We start from the raw sequence: 21,906 nt of genomic DNA on the forward strand, positions 1-21,906 counted from the left end.
GTTGTCAATCTACTTTTAAAGTCTCTGAATGCTTTCCTTGTCAATTGCAACACAAGGTTTTTACACTTAATTAGGATGTCAAACCATTCCTAATAAACTTAACACAATTAGTATGAACACATTTAATTTCAATTAAATGATCATTTAACAAATTTTACAAAATATTTGAATAAACATACCACAATCAACTCCCATATATGATCTTTTAGATCATTAAAAACTTAATTCTAATTATGGTACGTAATAGAAATGCTACTATGGATGATCGCTCTAATATGACTAGCCAACTTGGCAGCTCCATCAGACATAGGTTGCCCGTTTTGATTGAAGTCAACGTGAATATTCATGTCAGTCACTTGCATTTGTTTATTTTGTCCCCTTACTTTTCTTCCTTTTACGATATGTGTGTCTTCTTCAAGTTCAGTAGTAAGAGAAGTATGTTGTTCGAATTTCATAATACCTGCGATTTTGATCATAATTATACAAAATAAACCAAATAGTCTTTCTAAATTTCACATAGTACATAATAATCATACTACAGTTACTACACCAATATACGTAAAACATCCTTAAACTAATAATATTTTATGAGTTCAAGCCATACTATGATTCCTACTTTAAATCAGAGTTCCATGCAAAGAAAATAATGAGAAAAAAATGCATAGAATTTACACAATACCATTCAGCAAACCATAATATTTAAACCAAACTACAAAGAAACACCATACATGCAATGAAGGGAGATTGGATGACTAAGATGATAGTGGAATGAATAAAATTATATAGTAAGGGAAAAAAATACCTATATCAAAGAATATAAATAATACAAAAAACAAATAAAATAAGGACATATTGGTAAAAAGAAAGGTCACACGGTGTTTAGTAGTTGATGGTCGACAACGACAAAATAGATACAAAAAGAAAAAGGCAAACTACATGGGTTTAGGGGTTTTGGTTTGGTTGTAATGTAGTTTTTAATCATTCTCTGTAACAGCAGTTTGGGATTCCAAAGTTCAAAATAGGGGAATAAATTTTAAAAATGATCAGTAAAAGCATTTTACCAAAAAAAATGCCTTCAACTTTTTGTAAGGGAATATTCAAGGCATTTTCTGGGCATAAATGCCTTGAGCATTCTCAATAAAAAAAATCATAGATTATTAAAGGCGTTTTTTTTGTAGAAAACACCTCGAATAATCCCTTGTAAAAAATTGAAAGGGATTATTAAAGCCGTTTTTGGCCAAAAATACCTTCAATAACCCCATTCGATGTTTTGTTAAGGATTATTCATATCATTTTTTAAGCAAAAACGCTTTCAATAATCTCCTCATAAATGCCTAAAGGTGATTATTCAAGGTATTTTTTTACCATAAATGCCTTGACTAACCCTAAGGGATTATTGAAGGCATTTCATCATAAAAACACCTTGAATGGTCCTAAAAAAAAGAGGAGATTATTGAAGGTATTTTTGGCAAAAAATGCATTAAATAATCCCCTTTAAAAAATTGAAAAGGATTATTCAAGGCATTTTTAGCTAGGAACGCCTTCAATAACCCCATTCAATATTTTGTTAGGATTATTCAAGGTGTTTTTTGAACAAAAACACCTGGGCAAAAATACGTTCAATAATTCCTCTTAAACATTTGAAGTGGATTATTCAAGGTATTTTATCAAAAAAATGCCTTAAATGATCCCAAAAAAAATGAGAATGGATTATTGAAGGCATTTTTTGCCAGAAATACCTTCAATAGCCTTATTTAATTTTTTTTAGGGATTATTCAAGGCATTTTTTAGGCAAAAATGCCTTCAATAATCTCCTCATAAACATCTGAAGGGGATTATTCAAGGCATTTTATCAGAAAAATGCCTTGAATGATCCCAAAAAAATTGGTACTTGAAAGACAGTTTCTTAATGAGAATATGGATATCTTGAATATTGTTATTCACATGGTGAATAAAAGGTATATATAACATCTATTTTAGTTTGTATAGATGTAAATTGTCATATTACTCATGAATCTTGAACCTTATTGAAATTTCTTTTTAATTAATTTTTGGTTCCTGATGCTAGTAGTGCTTCAGAAATCACACGTGAAAACAATCGTTCTTCAAATTTGAGTCATCAACTTAATGAAAATGAAAATGGTAAACTTTTCATCACATGATACATATGTGAAAATGCTTTGCTTAATACTTGTTTCTTAGATAGAATGCCAAAATCAATTTTGAATGTAGGTTTTGAATCATGTAATTGTGATCTTGAAACATTACCCATCGTCTTTGCCATAATCATTAAATTACACTATAATTTAAAGCCTTCTCTTTTTCCCTTGAAAAGGTTTTCTTACCTTTTTTTCTTTCCCTTTGAAAAGGCTTCCTTATGATGTAAGCTTGCTTTGTAGTTGTAGACTTGAATGATAGTGAAAATATTTGTTTAATGATAGTTTTGTTGACTAAAATAATCTTAGGTTGGTTTCATTAAGTTATTATTTGGAATTAAACTAAAAGAATGAGGAGATTACACATGTAAATTAGGTTATTTCTTGTTCATTCATGCATTACACTAATGAATAAAATGTTTATAAAATTATTTTTGCTGGTATGTAAATGGATGATTACCTTTTGTATGTATGAATGAATAATTGTTTATAAAATTATTTCCATTGGTATATGAATGGATGGTTACCTTCTTACCTTCTATAAATATAAGATAATTTACAAGAATTCTAATTGGATTTTTTTTATGCTATGCAAATGCTTCTTTGTAGAAATCTATGATAGGATCATTTATTCTAGAAATTGTTTATTTATTCAAAGCATTATGTTTGTAGGGGAATTTGGTATCATTTTGGATGTTATGCACTTTGTTGAAATAAGGCTATTTTTTTGTGATGCTTTGATTAATATATTGAATATTGTTAGTGAGCTGGGTTCATTGAGCTTGTTAGTTATATGATGTAGCTACACTTGTTGACTTTTTCAAGACTTGTGATATTTTGTATGAATTAAAATATTTTGGTTTTGGAAAAGGCTTGTAATAGGTGCATAGATGTTTTTTCCTATTAAGGTGGTTTTGCAATTGTTTGCTCGTTTACCAATTTTTTAAGATTATCTTGGTTAGAGTTTTATTGAAGTTTTAAGGTGATCAAAAGGTCTTTAGGTATCTGGTACTGTAAACTTATGGTTGTGTTTTTTAGGGTAAGGTTGTGTAACTCTTTATCTATGTTTGTTTTATCAATGTTTATTTTATCAGACTTGGTACAATGACTTTAGTTTTTCACTTATACTAAGTTTGTGGATTATAAATAATTTACTTGTAGTTTTAATGTTATTAAATATCTTTTACTTTATTGTGTTTTTTTTTTTATTTTGTTTATATGCAAACATATCATATTATGATTATAAATAAATTAATATTAATAATTGAAAATATAATTTTTAGAAAAATTTATCAACATCTTAACATTTATATTAATGCACTTGATCGTTAGAATATTTTAGGCGATACTAACAGTCATCAAAATATAATAAAAAAATAAAACATATAAGTCTATACTGACAATCTATAACTATCAGTAAAGGTAAGAAAATTAAAGCATACAATTCTATACTAATAGTCTCTAACCATCGGTATAGGTAAGAAAATTAAAAAATACAAGTCTATACTAACAAATGCTAAGCATCAGTATAGGTAACAAAAATTACAAGTCTATACTGACAAGCGTTAACCGTTGGCATAAGTCAAAAAAACTAAAACATTTAAGTCTATATTAACGGGCACTAGTCATCAATATAAGTGAGAAAATTAAAAACTACAAATCTATACCGATGGGCTTTAAACGTCACTATAGGTAACAAATTACAAGTCTATACTAATGACCATTAATCGTTGATATAGGCCAGAATTATTAAAACATACAAGTTTATACTGACGGGTATTAACCATCGATAAAATGTATAATGATAGAACACACAACAGATGTTATACCAATAGATATACATTTATTGATAGTTTTTAACTATAGGTATATCTCTGTAAGCTATTTTCACACCTTAAAAATCATCAATATAGGTCTATACCAACAAGGGATATATTGATGGTTAAAAATTCTTAAGAATACACATTTTAACCATTGGTATAGGGTTTTTAGTGCTATACTGATGAATTTTGGGGTTTTATTAATGCTTTTTTTTAGTGTTACTATATTTTAGATTTTTTTTAGTGCTATATGATATAACAACCTTTGGAGCTCCATAAAGTTTATGAATTTAACATAAGTAGGCCTTAGCCACATTTAAGGCTGTGTAAGGATAAAAAAAAGGCAAGAAATGTGCATATTTGGCAAATTTGTCAATGATGACCATAATACAATTGAATTTCTGAGATTGAGACAGTCCTTTCACAAAGTCTATGGTGATTACTTCCCAAGTCTATGTAAGAATTGGAATTGATTGTAGTAAACTAAGATAAGCAACATGCTCACTTTTATTCCTTTGACACATATCACACTGTTGCACATAATCTTGCACTTGCTTTATCATCTTTAGGCAATAAAAATAGAGTTTGAGTCTATAATAGGTTGCTTGGATTCTTGAATGACCTCCATGGGGTGAATCATGAAGTAGTTGTAATACTTGAGTTCTCAATAGACCCTAACTTCCAACATAAACCTTGCCTTTATACCTGAGTACTCCATTACTAAAATAGTAGTCAGAACCACTTGCAAAATTTATAATAAAAGTTGTGATTCTCTCTTGAGTAGTTGTATCTCCTTCATAACTTTGTTCTACTTCAATTACCCATTTAGGCATATGAGTGGTTGAATGTAGAACATGCAGCCCTCTTTATTTTTCATGTCACCTCGATAAAGCATCATCTGCCATTATATTTGTTTTACCTTTCCTATATTGAATAGTGTAATTCAAACCCAATAACTTGGTAAGCCTTTTTTCTAAATAATAGTAATTAACTTTTGGTTTAAGAGATATTTCAAGGCCTCATGATCAATTTTGATAATGAATGGTCCACCTTCAAGGTAGTGTCTCTACTTAGAAACTGCTATCAAAATAGCTAGATACTTTTTTTCATAGATAGATAAATCACTATGTCAAGAACCCCCAAGGGTTTGCTTAAATAGGTAATAAGCCTTTTTTCTTGTGACAAAACTACTCCTATACCTAAAGAACAAGCATCTATTTCTAGGTAAAAAAACTTAAAAAAATCTAGTAGTGCAAGTACTAAGGCATTGCTCCTTGTTTCTTTAAGTAGTTGAAATGCTATTGTTGCTGCATTTGACCAATGGAATCCATCTTTTTTCAACGTGTCTGTCAAGGACTTACTTATCACTTTACATCCCCTAGCAAATTTTTTGTAGTAGCCAGTCAGTCTAAAAAACCATTGTAAAGATTTTAGACATTTAGGAAGTGACCAATTCCTTATTGTTTCTACCTTAGCAGAATCAATTGCAACCTCATCTACTGAAATGATATGACCAAGATACCCAACCTATTTTTGACCAAAAAAACATTTGCTTTTCTTGGAAAATAGGTGATGAAGTCTCAACACCTCAAAGACAAGTTTCAAATGTAAGACATGTTCCTCTAGAGTAGTGCTAGAAACCAATATATCATCAAAAAATACTAACATAAACTTTCTTAGATATTTAAAAAACACATTATTCATCAATGATTGGAAAGTGGCAGGAGTATTAGTAAGTCCAAATGACATTACCTTGAACTCATAATGTCTTTGATAAGTCCTGAAGGCTATTTTAGATATATCCTTAAGTTTAACTCTGATTTGCCAATATCTTGATCATAAATCAATCTTGGAGAAGTACCTGGCACCCTTCAATTCATCTAACAAGTTTTCCACTACTAGAATTGGAAACTTGCCTTTAACTGTCATTGCATTAAGTTACATGTAGTCAATACACAGCCTTCATGTACCATTTTTTTTTTCTAATAGACAAAGTGAAGAAAATTGACTCTTATTAGTCTGAATAATAGATGAAGATAACATTTTTGAAATTTATCTTTCCACTTCAATTTTTTGGTGATGAGAAAACCTATATGGCCTTAAATTTATAGGTTAAGACCCTTCCTTAAGGGGTATACTATGGTCATGTGATTAAATTGGTGGTAGTCCTATTGGTTGTTCAAAGATGTCATAATAAATAGTGAGTAATTCTTGTAGTTCCAAAGGAGTTCTTCTTCCATACAATCTACATTGATCATATAAAGCTCTATATTTATGTTTGGGTCTTTATTAGCCATTTTTTATAATTTTTTACTAGTAATGAGCTTAACACCTGGTTGCTTTTTATTGTCTTTCAATGTCACTTACTGACCCTCTTTCTAAAAAGTCATATATAGCTTATTAAAATCTAGCATCAAAGGACTATCCCTTTTCATCCAATCAATCTTAAGAATTATGTCATTACGCCTATTGGCAATACTCTCAAATTATGTGAGAAAACATGTCCCAACGTTAACCAGGTTAACTCCTTACATCTGGTATTACCGTATAATCTCTTTCCATTAGCTATTGTTATAGCTAAATGATTAGTCTACTCTAGCTCCACTCCTTCTTGAGCCCACTTAGGAGTACAAAACTGTGAGTGTTACCATTGTTGATGAAAATATAAAGTGGTTTCTCTTTTATCGTTCCTTCAATCCTAAGAGTGCTATGCCCAACACTACCTATAAGAGTATTGGTGAGACTTTATAAGTTTTCAAGACTGTCTTGTTCCTTAACTCCTTCTACTTCTTCATTACCATCTTGCATGTTGTCTTTTTCCTCATTGGATTCATAAGTAGTAATGGCATTAAGTTGTTTTGTTCTACATATATGGCCTAGCATAAATTTCTCACCATACTTAAAACACAGATTCTATAACCTTTTTTACTCAATAAGCTATTGTGTATTCGGTATGAAATTGGTTAGTGGGTTTAATTTTGGTTGAGTGTGAATAGGTTCAAGATAAAAGCAAGTATTAGAGGTAAACAGAGGTTTGGTAGTTTACTTATGTCTCTTATTTTCACATTCAATTGATCGTTCATGTAGTTTTCGCTTATCTATAGGCATCAGTTAAGGTTTCAAGTTTATTAGCCTTCACTCTAAGCTTGATATCATCCTTGAGTCCACTTATAAAGCTAGAAACAAAGTACCTTTCAGTCAAGTATGGGTTATATTGTAACATATATGGTCTTAACTCTTCAAATCTTTCTTGATATTCATCCACAGTAGTCTTTTGGGCTAGTTTGTCGAGCTCCTTTATTATGTCAGAACAAGTTTTTGTCACAAAACCTTTGGCATAAGTCATTAGTAAACTCTAACCATGCCACCCTTTCCTTTTGCATAAGAACCATACCTTAGTCTTTTTTACTAAATACGTAGCAGCTATCTCTAATTTTTGGTGATCAGAGATTGAAAATATGGCAAAGTCTTTTTAACATTTTTTAAGCTAAACCCTAGGATTGCTTTTATCAAACACTGGTAACTCAATCTTAGGTATAGGTGCAAATGCATTGTAACAGTTAAATAACTACTACCAAAAATGAAATCAACATGTTTAGATTGTTCAGTATTAAATTGAAAGGTACTACCATTGATTTCATATTGTTTACTAGCTAATAGTCTTACTCTATTAGGCTTATAAGCATATTTTTCATGATCATCTATTACTGTGATTTTGACAGATGCCTTACCTCTCTTTTTAAACTAAGAAATGGGAACAGATGGTTGGCTGCTAGTTATCCCTTTTGATTCTAGTTGAGTTTCAATTGCCTTTCTCGGATCCAATAGCTCAAGCACTTGGCTTATACGTTCATGATTTTTAGTAAGCTGGGACTCAATAAGCTTAATTTGTTCTTCTCACGACCTTGGAACTATTAAGTCAATAGTCATTAAAGCCTCAAACTGCCTTTGTATCACCTGAAACTGCTCTTATAGAGCATCCAATTTTGCTTTGTTAATCATGGTTTACTGTTTCTTAGGTTTTCCTAAATTAAAGGTAGATCTAATAGGCTCTGATACCAAATTTGTAATAGAATGATGCTATTGAATTAATTAAGAGTTAATCTAAATAAAAGAATAAAGAAATAAACCAAAAGAAAAGAAAATTAAGACCAAAAAAGAGATACGAGAGCAAAGAAATTAGATTTCTCCTTTATACCCTAAAATCTGCATATGCATGATAGTTTTTAATTAGTGAATTATAACCCACAATACATAACTACTATTCCTATAATCGACTAATCCTTGGCTTGATAGTTTACACTAGATAACTTCATTATCAACTTCTTTACATCATCTTTACTACTAGTTTCCTTTAGCCCTTTACTGATATCCTTGTCAACTTCTTACTTCATCACATAAAAACCCTAAGTCGAAAGAGACTAGAGATCTTACAATTGATGTAAGTAATCATTGGGCCCCTATAGTTCATCTTGCGACCTTTGATGAACTTGACGAAATGATGCTTTCCATCTTTCCAGTAGAAAATCACGTGACTACCCACCCCTAAATAGAGCACATTCAACCTTCTCCTTTTTGTTGCCTCAAACTTTCGTGTCATCTTCATTGGTGCTCCTTTTAAGAAGGTCAAAGGCTTTTGGTTGCTATGGGGCCACTAGTGCAGTGGTGGCATGGAGGTTGTGCTATATTCTTGGCTTTGAAAAAAGGTAAAATGGCTTCCGTTAGTGAGGGAAACAAGGAGTTTTTTTTTTAAAGAATGGTTTTTTAATTTAAAAATAAAAAATAAAAAAAACAATTATTTAAGGACAAAAATTTTCCATTGTTAAATCCATAAGAATTAAAATGAATTAGCAACAAAAATTCATCGCTAATATTGGTGTCATCTCAAAACTTTTGGTGCCAATATTTAGCAATGGAATAATATTCCATCGATAATTTTAATCATTAATAACGAAATTTCACCATTAAAAGTAAAATATCCATTCATGAAAATTCATCATTAATTTGTCGTTAAAGATAATTTTCAACGATGAAAATTTTTTGTCAGTAATATTCATCACTAAAAGTCTTTTATCTTGTTATGATATATGAGATATATGAAATTCTCAATACATCATTTTTTGGAATAGTGGCACAATATAAGGAAAAACTATTCTTTAGAAAGTTTCATTTCTAGATGTGTTGTTAATACATATCAAGATGGTTGGACATGAATTCTTATTAGATTTATAACTTTTTTTAGGATAGTATAAAGTAAAAAAAAAAAAAAAAAGGTTGTGAAACTTTGTAGATAAGTCTTTCTATGCAAATAGAGAAGTGAGAAGCTACTTCTAGTGAATTTTTAGTTAATCATAAAATACTTGCTAACACAACATAGAGCGAAGGTCCATTATTTAAATTGCGTTGCTTTTAGAGGAACAAACGAACCAATGTAGGTGTGAATATGTTTTCTTACATCTCATATTCAATTCAAAAGTTCAAACATTGTTCACCTAAATACACCTTGCTTTGCATTTTCTTTAGATTGCATAGATTTACATTCTTTGGTACTAAATAAGAAATTGTTGTATATATTATCAAAGATGTTGTTTTCTTAAGTGTTTAAGTGAAAACAAATCTATAAAATTCATGAGCATTTATATGTGTTGGTAAAATGATGTTTGGAGTTGAAAATAGCCTTAGCACTGTTTATCAACTGCTAAGCAAAAGTAGCAAATTAGCTTAGAAATTGTTCATAAATAAATTGCATCACTAACTTTTAGGTGCATTTTTTAAAAATGAAAAAAAAGCTCGAGCAGTTGACTAGCTTTGGAAAGCTATCAATTGCTTTTTCCAAGTTTGCTTCAGAAATCGACTGATTTTGGGGTTAATCAACTGTGCTTCCATTATTTGACTAAAGCAATGAATTGCCTATTATGGGAATTCAAAAAAATAAGTGTGTTGTACATACATGTTCTTTCTTTCGAAAGATGATAATCTTTCATCCAAATAATGTCTACTCGTAAAGATGATTTTAAACATCTTTGAGGCTTATAAATATTTTAATTAACATTTATTTTTACACATCTTAACATCTTTTCTCTTCAAAATTCAAATCATTCTCTTTCATTCTCATTTTATGGTCTATAGTTCATTTGTGTTCAAGAAAACTTGAAGTGCAATCTTGCTCTTCTTCATTTGAGTATTATATCATGAGATAACATTTTCAAAAATTATTAGCATCATAGTAAGGAAATTATTACCTAACTAAGAAAACTTCATGGAAGAGCCTTACTCAAGGTTTTTTTCTTCAATAAGATTGTATTAGTCAAAACTATACTACAACATAAAACATATTTATAAAAAAAAAAAAGAAAAAACCACTCATTTTTAGTCAGCTAACTTCTTGACTACTTTATGATTAGCTAACTTCTTTTTTTCACCTATTTTTTCTCATATATATGTATATATATATATATATATATCCATTAAAAAAAACTATCCACCTTTCACCTAAAAATTGGCCTATATTATTTTTTCTAAATCACAAATGTTTTAAGACATTTTTTTACCTATATAATGAGTATGTCAAATGAGTTTATATTTAATACATTGTCAATATATAGATTTTATACACTATCAGAGAATCAAACAATGACAATTCACGAATAAAATAAATTAGATAATATGAAAAAATATCATTATCTAATTTATTGTCAGTATATAAAATATATACATTGATAATATATCAAATATTAAATCATGTCAAATTCTAGTATATATAATTTTTCTAGTGATTACTTAATCTTGAGTGGAGATATAAATTAAGGCATGATTTAGGGGTAGGGAGAAGTGATTAGAAAAGATGGAAAAAAATGGATTAGTCAATCAATCAACAAAGTTTGTAACAGTTAACAGAAATGATAATAATTAAATATGAAGCCAGCCCAGCTCGTAATCGCATTATCGGTTATATTATTGACTCCCAAAGTCAAAACATCATTTCAGGGCATCCCCAAACTATATATTTTCTCCGTAACTTAAGAATGATACATCGCATAAGAGGAAGCGATTAAATTATGAGAAAAAAAAATTGTGTTGTGTTTCAAGCGCTCCTACCATAGTGCATAACCATTACATTATAATCAGCTGTTGAGGTATTTAGAAGCAAAGTCACAGCATCTCTTGAACTCCATATTTGATCTCTTACATGCTGCAACGTCAAGAATGGTAGAAGCTGCTGTCCTCTACATGTTATCTCTATCTGCTTTTATCATCAACCCCAATCCCACAGTAGGTTCTTGTCAGGGCTTCAACAGTATGTGCATTCATAATGTAATTACAAAATAAATAAATAAAAAAGACACTTAAAATTTTTTTTTGAAAAAATGAAGCTATGTTGTCATTTATATTGATGCTTACATAGGCTTTAACAAAAGGTTTTGAAGAATACCCAAAATTAAAAAAAAAATTTCAATGCTAAAATTTGAAGGTTATTTTTTGGTAATGTTAAATATAGTAATTTATATATTCGTATTATATAAAATATTAATAATTTTTATATTCAATTATATCATATTTTACATAAAAATTATATATTATAATTTATACACGTCAACACAAAAATACTTTTTTTATTTTTTTAAATTTATATATAATTTTTATTAAAATTGTAAATTATATTATTTGTATATTTTTTTTGCATTTTTTATTGTGTTCATATTTTTTCTTTTTTAAATTGAGATGTCTACGAGTGGTACTGAAGTCATGCTTTGTTAGTGGCTTACGTCTAACCCTGCTATGCCCCATCTTTCCTAAACTTCTACTTTACCCATAAAATTTCTCCATTTCTTTCTGACTTTTCTCCTTTACTCCAACAGATTCCTCGTTTCCCCTATGACCAAAAAATGAAAAAGACTACTACTAGTACTACTACAACTTAGGTCAGCGGTCAGGCAGGGAAATCGACCGTCCAAAGTTGCCCGTTAATTCCACGATCTTAAACAACCGCGAAATTAATCATTACGGCGCGCACCTAGACTTTACTCGTAAGCCAAAATCATTATTCCATAGACTTTATTTTGATATACTGCTATTACAATTAAAATAATTTACTATAATAATTAACTTCAAAAAAGATTTACTATAATAATTCAAAAATAGTAGGCATCAAATAGTTAATTAAACACATGATTTGCAATGGATCCAAAAAGTACGGCGAGGAATAGGCACCGATTTTTCTTTTAATTTTTTTAATCTTTTTATTAGAGTTTTTAATGATCATAATAGGTTTTTTTTTATTCGTACAAAACCTAACTCAAACATCTGTCACAGACACCAATCACATTTCATGCACGTCTTCTTCACGTTGCTTTCTTTCAACATAAAAGCCCTAATGTCAAAATGAAAGGTAAATATTCCTTTTTAATTGTATGTTGATTTTTTCGTTTAGGTTAATTAATACTTATTGTCTATCATAAATAATATTTTAATTTAATTTTTAAGAATTCAAATTTTTTAATTTTGACTTCATTTTATTTTAAATAAATTTCTAACTAAAATATGAAAAACATATATATATATATTTTAAAGTCTTGAATGAAAAATTTTAAAATATAATTTTATAAAAAACTAATTTAATAAAATATTTAAAATATTAATAATTACAATTGACAAAATTTGATCATAAAAAGTCAAATCACATAGGATGAAGAGAGTAATAAATTATTAATTTTTAAAATAAATAAGGTAAAACTCGATAAAGGAAAAAAGTATTAATTAAATGGGAGGATGTTGATGATAAATAAGGATTTATTCCCTTAATATTAATATTAATATTTAATGTTGCATGCATTCCTTCAACCAACTATAAAGAACTCAGTTTGATAGGGGGCTCTCATCTGTTTTATTTTTTATGCTTTTATTTTTTATTTTTTATTTTTTTCAACAACTAGGTTTAGGAATGATTCTTTTGTGGAATTTGTTGGGAATAATTATTAATATTCAATAATAGATTTGTTTAAGATTGGTTAGGCATTGCTTAATGGATAAAATGACTTACAAAATAAGAATTCTAAAAGAAAAATGATTCTTAATAAGCAAGTTAGTATGCTGATAAATAAATAAAGTCTTTATATGGTTATGCATGAAAAAAACATATAAGAGAGTTGTAGGGTTTTATTAGGTAAATAACTCATAAGACTACTGGAGATTAGTGTTCTTATTGGTGTGTATATTTGTGAGTAGACTAGAGAAGACTAAGATAATTCACATAGGTATGGTGCATAGTTACACATAAATATATGTTTATTTGGGTTGAGAATACTCCATAAAACTAGAGTAGATTGAGAGGGTTTATGGGTATTAATTATGAATGCTTGATTTGATGTATGTTTGTAATTCTCTACAACTAATGAATCTTTTTTCTCATATGTGGATATAGATCGATTTGGTCAAATCATGTTAAATTGTTTTTTGTTGTGTAATTAATTGATTGTTTAATTTTGCTTCTACTGACTTGATTGAATTGGAGCTTTTTTAGTCTAATAAGTAGTATCAAACCTGAAGGTTCAAGACATAAGAAGAAACAAGCCTAGAGGAGCTTGATTCAAGAAAAAAATTTGAGTTTATGTTTTAAGGATCAATTTGCATGAAGTGTGAAGACACACAGATAAAATGATTGTAAGGCTTCCATTGTAGGTAAAGTCAAGGATATCTAGCATGAAGATTGATGATTGATAGAATTTGAGTAAAAGTGAAGATTGTTGGGAATAATAACTCAAATCTAATAATAGATCTATTTGAGATTAGTTATATATTACTTGATGGATAAGAAAACTTACAAGAGAAGAATTCTAAAAAAAAAAGTTTCTTGATAGATAAGTTAGTATGCTTTTAAATAGGTGAAGTCTATATATGGTTGAGTATGAAAAAAAGATGTAAGAGATTTGTATGATTTTATTGGATAGACAATCTATAAGTCTACTAGAAATTAATGTCCTTATGGGTGTATATGTTTGTGAATGGATTAGAGGAAACTGAAATAATCCATATAGGTATGATGTATGAGTACATATAGATATATGTTTGTTTGGGTTGAGAATACTCTATAAAATTAAAAGAAATTGAGAGGGTTTATGAGTATTAATTATGAATGCTTGATTTAATATTTGTTTGTAATATTTTACAACTAGTGAATCTTTTTTATATCTGTAGATATAAGTCAGTTGTATCGAATTATGTTAAATTTTTATCTCTTGTGTAATGATTGTTTGTTTAATTTTGCTTCACTTACTTGGATCGTTAATTGACAGGGACTTCTTTGCCCATCAGAATTATCCCTCATGCATTGCTTCCTCCCGGTGTAAAAAATGTGGGGATTTTCTCTTTTTTTTCTTAATGTATTTTTGTGGTTGGTTGTGGGAGTGCTGATGGGGTCATTTAAACTCTAGCGGTGCAGTTAAGGTATTTTTACACCTGTACCATTAATGAAAAAAAAAAAAAAAGAAACGGTGTAGAGAGGGCTAAAAAAAAAAAAAAGGAGGGCTTACAGTTAGCTTTCCGAAAGCTGAGATGAAAGAAGCGAAAGCATGACGAAAGGAAGCGGTAACGCGTGCAGGTACAGGGTTTGAGATGACAGTGTCCACTTGTGATTTTCATGGCCCTACGATATGATATTACTACATATCTAAAAATCAAACCCTTTTTTTTTTTTTGTTTTTTCTACATTTCAACGAGATAATGATCCAAAGACAAAGATGTTTTTATAAATGATATCTAAATTCAATGCATTGCCCTTAAAAATTGCGAAAAGAAAAAAGATCAAAGAAACCTTTCCCACCATGTCCGTGGGGGTATCTTTTTTGGCTTTTCTTGCCTTGATTATTATTGCCCTAGAGTATGAAAAAACAAAGAAATTGGCTATGCTTCTCTAGATTATGGGTAATGATCATCAGAACAAGATGGTGTAAAAGAGTATTAAATCGGTGCCTAGATACCAGTACTATGGACAAAAATCATTGATGGAAGAGCAAGAATGATTTATCGGAGAATCATCAAAGAGGAGGAGAGAACTACATCTATGCTAAAATCACTTATAACACTATGTAATCATTGGATATTTTGTTTAACGCCACGTGAGAAAGGAGAAATCTCTTATCCTAGAGAGGCATAGACTAAAACAAACCCTGGCTAAGAGGAAAATTTTATATGTGAGAAAGAGATGGTTATCACCTGGCCGCTGCGAAGAATTTGCCTTCAATGGCAGCCGAATTGACCTAAACTACATGTGGAAGTTTTTTTATTATATAAAATCAGGAGGATGTTTCAGCGAGACACACATCCTATATTTTATAAATATAGGGGTCAAAAAATGTTTAGGAGTGAAAGAATGGCAAAGTTTTATCAAAAGCTAATAGCTAGACAAAGATAAACGCACGTTTCTTTCCAGCTGTTAAACGCGTTTCGAAATTGTCTTGGGTAAAACATATAAAAAGTATGTACCATTTTCCAGTAATTTTTCATTTGGACCATAGTTGAACCTATCATCACATCTTATCTAATGATTCTAAAATTGCGTATAAGAAGTTGCAATATTCTCCCTCATAATTTATGCCGTTATAATTTTAGAAATCAACGATAATATTTATATGCATAGCTTGCGTGCAATAAGTGCATTAAATGTGAAATGAACTGAATAATATTAAGGCCTTATGGTTCTAATGTCTCATAATAATTTATATTAATTTATACACACTTGAAAAGAAACAAATGCAAATCTTTCTTGTTAATTGATCTTGGAAGCATATTCTTTAAATAGTTCTTAAAAAATTTCTACATAATAAATACACAATTTCTCCTCCAAAATAGATCCCAACTTCAAAATCCCCACTTCAGCAAAAAAAGAGAAGTGAGATCCTAAGAAGTTATGATCAAATGTAACATGCAAAAAAAGTGGCACAAGGTTTATTTGACATATAAGCTATCTTTGAAGCGTATAGAAAAAAAAAAAAAAAAGGATATATGTTTTCCATAGTGAAAACCTATTTCCTATCGATATATAAGGGATGATATATATAAATATGTACTAACTGATTCAACCTATAAAAACATATAAACTTGAATAAATTGTATTGTATGTTGAAGTAAGCACCTATTAATTCAAAAAAAAAAAAAAAGCATCTATAAAATGCTTTTTTTATTCATTCTTGCATGACATACACATGAATGTGAATGTGCAACATGTACATGGAAATTAATTAGTAAGATTTCTTTGTCCTCTACAATTATTAGAATGATCACCAAGTTGCTTTTATCACTTTTTGTGAAAATTTTTTAATTGACTTTGGACATCTTGGCTATTTATTGATTTAAAAGTCTAATTTAGTTTTAGCAGATGAAATTGAGTAACTTTGCACACAAATTGTATCTCTTAGGTTTATAAATTATATATAATGCTAAAGTAGTATGGAAAAACTTTACCTTAATGTCATTTCTAGGGACGAAATAATTGCATTTGATTATGAAGTGTGCATGAGAAGCATTTCTTACAAAAGGGATAGGATGAAAAATAAAGTGAAAGATAGCTAACAAATTGAGATACACAAATTATTCACTTATATAATGCACCTCGTTCACAAATTATTGTGGAATAGACCTTCTTTTTCCCTAATAATGACTGCGTACAAAACAAATTGAATTTCTAGTGTATTTTCACCATTGAGAATATTCCCCAGACCCCCCCCCCCCCCAAAAAAAAAGTATTTAATTTTGTATTCAAACATGATGCATACGTGATTTTCCTCAATGTATGCAATCGATGGAGTTTCCTTTCACTTAATTTGTGTAACAACATGCGTATGTTTTGTGCAATCATAAAATTGTATACAATTAATGTTTAGACTAAAAAAGACAGGAAACTTTTTTGATAGTTAATTATATATTTTTCTATTATAGGAATAGGAGTATGGATTGTAACCCTAGCTAATCAAGGCTTCAAACAATTAATTATCTATGTATTAGGCGATTTTCCCAATTTCACATCTAAAACAGAATATTTGCTATCTTCTTCAGTATGAGCTGCTTTTTTGTTTTGTTTTTGAATAAAGTAATTAAACAGTTTTCATTCATATATATATATATTTAAAATAAATTTATTTCAGTAACAGTTAATTATCCTCTGAAAATTAATGGTCAATCCAGTAGTCAATATATTAATGAAATATAGGTTTTAATTATCTTCCTTCTCAAAAGAAAAATCTTTCTTTCATATTTCAATCCAAGATGAACCTGTGTAAACCCTTTAACATTAATTAGATTAAAATTTTGCTATCCTAAAAAGTTGTAACGAGGCCAACAGCCGCATTACTTATTGTTAGAGTGTTAGACTCTTAGTTTTAGTAATTAGGGTTAAAATCAGGACAACTTCAAGTATTAAAAAAAAAAAGTTGTGATGCACTGATTTCCCTATAGACTCATACTTGACCTTTATATATATGAATTCTTATGATGATGCTACCATCTAGAATATTATCTTTGCTGTGTTTTACCGCTTGTTAATTATCACTTTTCATGAATTCTGCTTGAATTTTGACGCAAGCATATTTGCGTTATGCTCTTTTCTTTCTTTAGTGTATTCTTGCAACTATGTATAGTCCAATTCAGTTGATGAGGCGGTTAGGAGTTTTCATAACAGTCTTAAATTTAAGAATGGTCCTCTCATTAGGTACAAAAAAATATGGTTCCATATCATTTTTTGGGAGATAAGTTATATTTCTCTAAGTCATTCCAAAGTTTTTAAAGGTAATGGCAATATATATATATATATATATATATATATACAGTGCAAAATACTTGTCATTCAGGTGCTACGTAACCATCTCTAGTGCTTTTGAAGGCTCCATTAATCATTTACTTACAGTTTACTTACGTTTTTCTCTAAATGTTTAACTATATAACATAAATATATGTTTTATATTGTTTTACTTAATGTACACAATACTTTGCTTGTGTTTTCTCTTGTTGGCTATGCAAGTGTGCCAGATCATTGTTATGTTATTTTCATATACACTTATGGTGTGAAATAGTAAACCCCATATATAGAAGCAGGGAAGGCAATTCTTCTTCCATTTATTTTTGGGGTTGAGAAAAGAAGGTGGTAAGTAGTTTTATATATTATCTCCAAATTTCTACAATTGAAGCCTACACCTTTAATCCTGTCACTAAGAACATCCATAACTGACTAAAACGAGAAGCTTATAACCATTTTATAAGACTCATTACCTTGATTAGGACAACATTTGGGCAATCTTAAGAAACATAGATTATGGGTTAAAAGGCTAATGAATATTAGATAAGAAAATGGCTACCAAAGAAATATACTTTCCACCAAATTTATATGTTGTTATCAGACAAGAAAATGAAAATAAAAAGTAGCACAGTAAGAGAGATGCATTAAGTTCTGCCTTTTCTATCATGTCTCTAACACCAACCAAGTCCTATACTCATGTAATTAATTTACTGGATAAAAAGATGACTTAATTTTCTCTTTTTGGCTCTTTTATAACATCATGTTTTGCTAATCTAAAGCAAGTGGGATATGCAAAAATGAAGTACGGGAAATCTCGTTCTCAACATAGTAGCATTTAAATGGAAAAAAAGGTTGCTTTTATGATTGTTATTTAAATACCTCTGATTCGCTATCCAGTCTCAGCTTGTTAACCAGATACTTCATCAATAACCGCACTGTCATCTTCCCGTCCCTGAAGATTAAAAAAAAAAATATGAACGCCTAGACACGAAATAAGTTTGTAAAGGAGGAAAAGACTTCTATCAAAGCACCAAAAAACAAACGGAAGTGGAAAGCGATAAATTGAAATAAAACAAAGGGATAAAAATATTATTACTTGATTTTCAGGTAGCTCTTTGGTATTTGAGGCAAGAACGGTTCTTTTGCTCTGAAATGAAAAAACCAAGTGAATTTCATCAGACAGTGAATCCTAATATTTTTAAACACCCCAAAGTGATGTGATTAAAAAAAAAAGTAAGAAACTTTTCATTAAAAAACAAAACAAAAAGTTAATTTTCCTGGTTCTTTTTTTTTTCTTGTTTTCCTTTTTTTTTTTTTTGTACTTACTGGTTTTGTGATGCTTGTAGCTTAAACCAAATGCCAGAATGGGGTCTTCTAGGAGGATCAATGATTCTAACATCCGAGCTCGGCCCGGCAACATCCATTCCGGATTGCACCTGAAATGGTCTGGCAAAATAGGAGCCCAATGGCACCAAAGAAGAAGAAGAAGAAGATGCGGAGGAAGGAGCTGCAGCTATATTTTGAACTATCGGCCTAAATGCCCGGCTAATCTCTTCGTGATGAGGGAACATGGAGTTGCTTCCTTGTTGGTTTTGGAAGAATAAAGAACCACTAAAACTACGCATAACCGTTGGATGTGGCGGAGCTCGAAACTCAGGCATACGAAAAATAGATGGCCTAACTTGTTGCGAGCTACCACCAGATAATAGATCAAGCTCGATCAACCCTCCTCTTTTCGTCGTTCGATCGCCTTGGTCATGTTTGCTGTGATTGTACCTTGTTGCCTGACCCGCTATACTGAGTTGGAGCCAACCTTCATCTCCATCTTCTTGTTCTTGATTGTTATGCTTGGAGCTGGAGCCCGCCTCATTAAGACTATTAGTTCTTGATTCATCCTCATCCATGGAATTAGCACCTAGATCAGATTTTATGAAAGCTTCACTGTGATAGTCATACCCGTGAACGCGTCTCATAAGGCTACCAAAACTCTCTGTGAAACTGCTACCACAATAACCATAAAAACCGCCACCGTGAGAAAGATCATCTTGTTTAGAAAGGTTTTCAGCAGGAACCATGGTCTTATCCGACAATCCAAAAATCCGAACAGCCAGTTTGGACTATAACGAGAACAAGGAAGAAGAAGAAGAAGAAGATGATGATGATGATGATAAGGATTGCTCAGCTTAGTCTTGATCTCAACATAAGCCATGGATTAAAAAGAGCTTTTCTGTCTGTTGCTTAAATTGGACAGAAGAATCTATGATAATTGCCATAAGCATATTTTGAAGTTGGGAAATCAAGAAAGCGAGAGACACCATTAACCAGAGACGAATTATTTTTGTCTTGTGTTTCATTGTAAACATATCAGAGGACAACAAGGATAATAAAAGTTGTAAATCTCACTTTCCATCAATTCTCTTCGTTTGGAAGATTGTGGAAATGAAATAGTTGCAGGAGGGGAGGGGGAAAGAGAGATGGTGGCTAGTCAGTCAGTTAGATTAAATAATGATATTATTGTAAATATATTCTTAGGGAGGTTGAACCGTAATAGATTTTTGACTTTACTAAGACGACATATATGTTCCACCAGTCCTCTAAACGTAACGCAGCAAACACCTTCAGGGTTCCAAGAAGAAAATAACTGTAAAGGCTCTTTCTTTTTACAATATCACAAAAAGGTCCCTTTTAGACCTAATGGGAGCTTATGGGGAAATGTCTACCCATCCCTACAAAAATTAAACTACAATTGGAATGTATAAAATCAGATAACAGAAATCCCCATCACATCGCCCCTTTGGTCCCATCTGCTTCACATTTACTTCAAAGATCCCACACGTCTCAAGATTTTGGATGCTCCGGATCATAATCTTATTAATTCGGAATTAATACTAACGGTCTCATATTTTCAAAATAACAAATAAAAAAATAAAACTTACGGTCTCACTCTCATATAAACATTTATGCCCAAGTCTCTCTAGCTATTTAATTTTCCCCGAACAAGTTATAGAAATTTGCAGCAGCCTAACTTGGATATATCAAAAACATTTCCCCTGCAAAGCCTGCTCAATTCTTTTTATTTTAAAAAACAGATGTCAGTTCTGTTGGGAGTAATCTGATTATAGTATATTCTTAAAGGGAAAAGGGCAAGTTTAAAACGTGCATGCTATTCATTACAGGGGTTTTGGTTTTTAGTGGTATTTTTGTTAACGTTTAGCAATGTTTATAAACACTAATAAAAGAGTTGTGGTGTTTGCGAAAAACGTCAGTCAGAATGCCGGCTATACACGCGTAGCTAAAAATAGAGACGTTTTCGAAAAAACGCCACCATATTAGTGGCATTTTTATCTTTCAGATGTCTCTAATTTAGTGATATTTTTATGAGAAAAACGTCATTGCTTTGGTGGCGTTTGTCACTGAAAACACCTCCATATTAGTGGCATTTATATCTTTGAGACGCCACTAATTTAGTGACATTTTTATGAGAAAAATATCATTGTTGTTGTGGCTTTTGTAACTGAAAATACCTCCATATTAGCGGCGTTTGTATATCTGAGACACCACTAATTTAGTTGCATTTTTATGAGAAAAACGCTATTACTTTAGTGGCATTTGTAATTGAAAATGCCACTATTTTAGAGGTGTTTGTTTCCGAAAATGTTTCTATATTAGCAACATTTTTTTCTTTCAGACACAGCTAAGTTAGTGGCGTTTTATAAGAAAAATGCTATTGCTTTGGTGGCGTTAGCTGCTAACAACGCTGGTACTACCAGCAATTTTTTAATATTTCTGTTAATAATTTTTTTTTTATAAAAGAGCTTAAATTCAGAAACTGAAACTAATATAAACTTAATTCATGTTTAAATATGCATGTAATTAACACAAAGTTTAATAATTAGTATAATAACATTCAAATATTTTTAATACATTAACAAAATAAAAATTAAAATGTATGAAATGGATGACTGCATCAATTTTGTTGGCTACCAATTGATGAAGAAATTTTTTCACCTTGATCACTAGTGTGCTCAAGAACCTACTGAATAATACCATACAATTTTTAACACTTAATTGTAAGCATTTTTTCTATTTAAAAATTTAAATATTTACTAAATATAATACCTGAGTTGGTGGAGCACTGAGATCA

At 30.2% G+C, this 21,906-nt stretch overlaps 1 protein-coding gene across 3 annotated transcripts; it reads right to left on the minus strand.

Annotated features, from left to right (window-relative positions):
- Nucleotides 1-5: 5 nt before the first annotated feature.
- LOC111309338 (uncharacterized) lies at nt 6-20,269 on the minus strand. Of its 3 annotated transcripts, none has more exons than XM_089750811.1 (4): nt 19,089-20,261; nt 18,859-18,909; nt 18,642-18,714; nt 6-460 (listed from the first exon to the last, which is right to left on the minus strand). In XM_089750811.1, exons 1-4 carry the CDS (start codon nt 19,835-19,837, stop codon nt 452-454), a joined length of 882 nt encoding a protein of 293 aa, XP_089606937.1. In that variant the 5' UTR covers nt 19,838-20,261; the 3' UTR covers nt 6-451. The 3 variants fall into 3 exon arrangements, with proteins under 3 accessions (XP_089606937.1, XP_022764159.2, XP_022764160.2); XM_022908424.2 differs by lacking the exon at nt 6-460 and adding an exon at nt 10,720-11,222 and having other exon boundaries at nt 19,089-20,269; XM_022908425.2 differs by lacking the exon at nt 6-460 and adding an exon at nt 10,722-11,219.
- Between the last annotated feature and the right edge of the window lie 1,637 nt (nt 20,270-21,906).

This window comes from Durio zibethinus, chromosome 2 (genome assembly GCF_047325235.1).
Source record: "Durio zibethinus cultivar Kanyao isolate XHJ-2024 chromosome 2, ASM4732523v1, whole genome shotgun sequence".
Classification (NCBI taxonomy): domain Eukaryota; kingdom Viridiplantae; phylum Streptophyta; class Magnoliopsida; order Malvales; family Malvaceae; genus Durio; species Durio zibethinus.

Excerpts from the sequence above, each read along its gene's own strand:
- LOC111309338 (XM_022908424.2), bottom strand. The coding sequence starts at position 19,837 with ATGGTTCCTGCTGAAAACCTTTCTAAACAAGATGATCTTTCTCACGGT. Across the intron at positions 18,715-18,858 it reads AAGAGCTACCTGAAAATCAA|GGACGGGAAGATGACAGTGC; the intron begins GTAATAATATTT and ends TTTAATCTTCAG. Across the intron at positions 11,223-18,641 it reads GACTGGATAGCGAATCAGAG|CAGATAGAGATAACATGTAG; the intron begins GTATTTAAATAA and ends TGATGATAAAAG.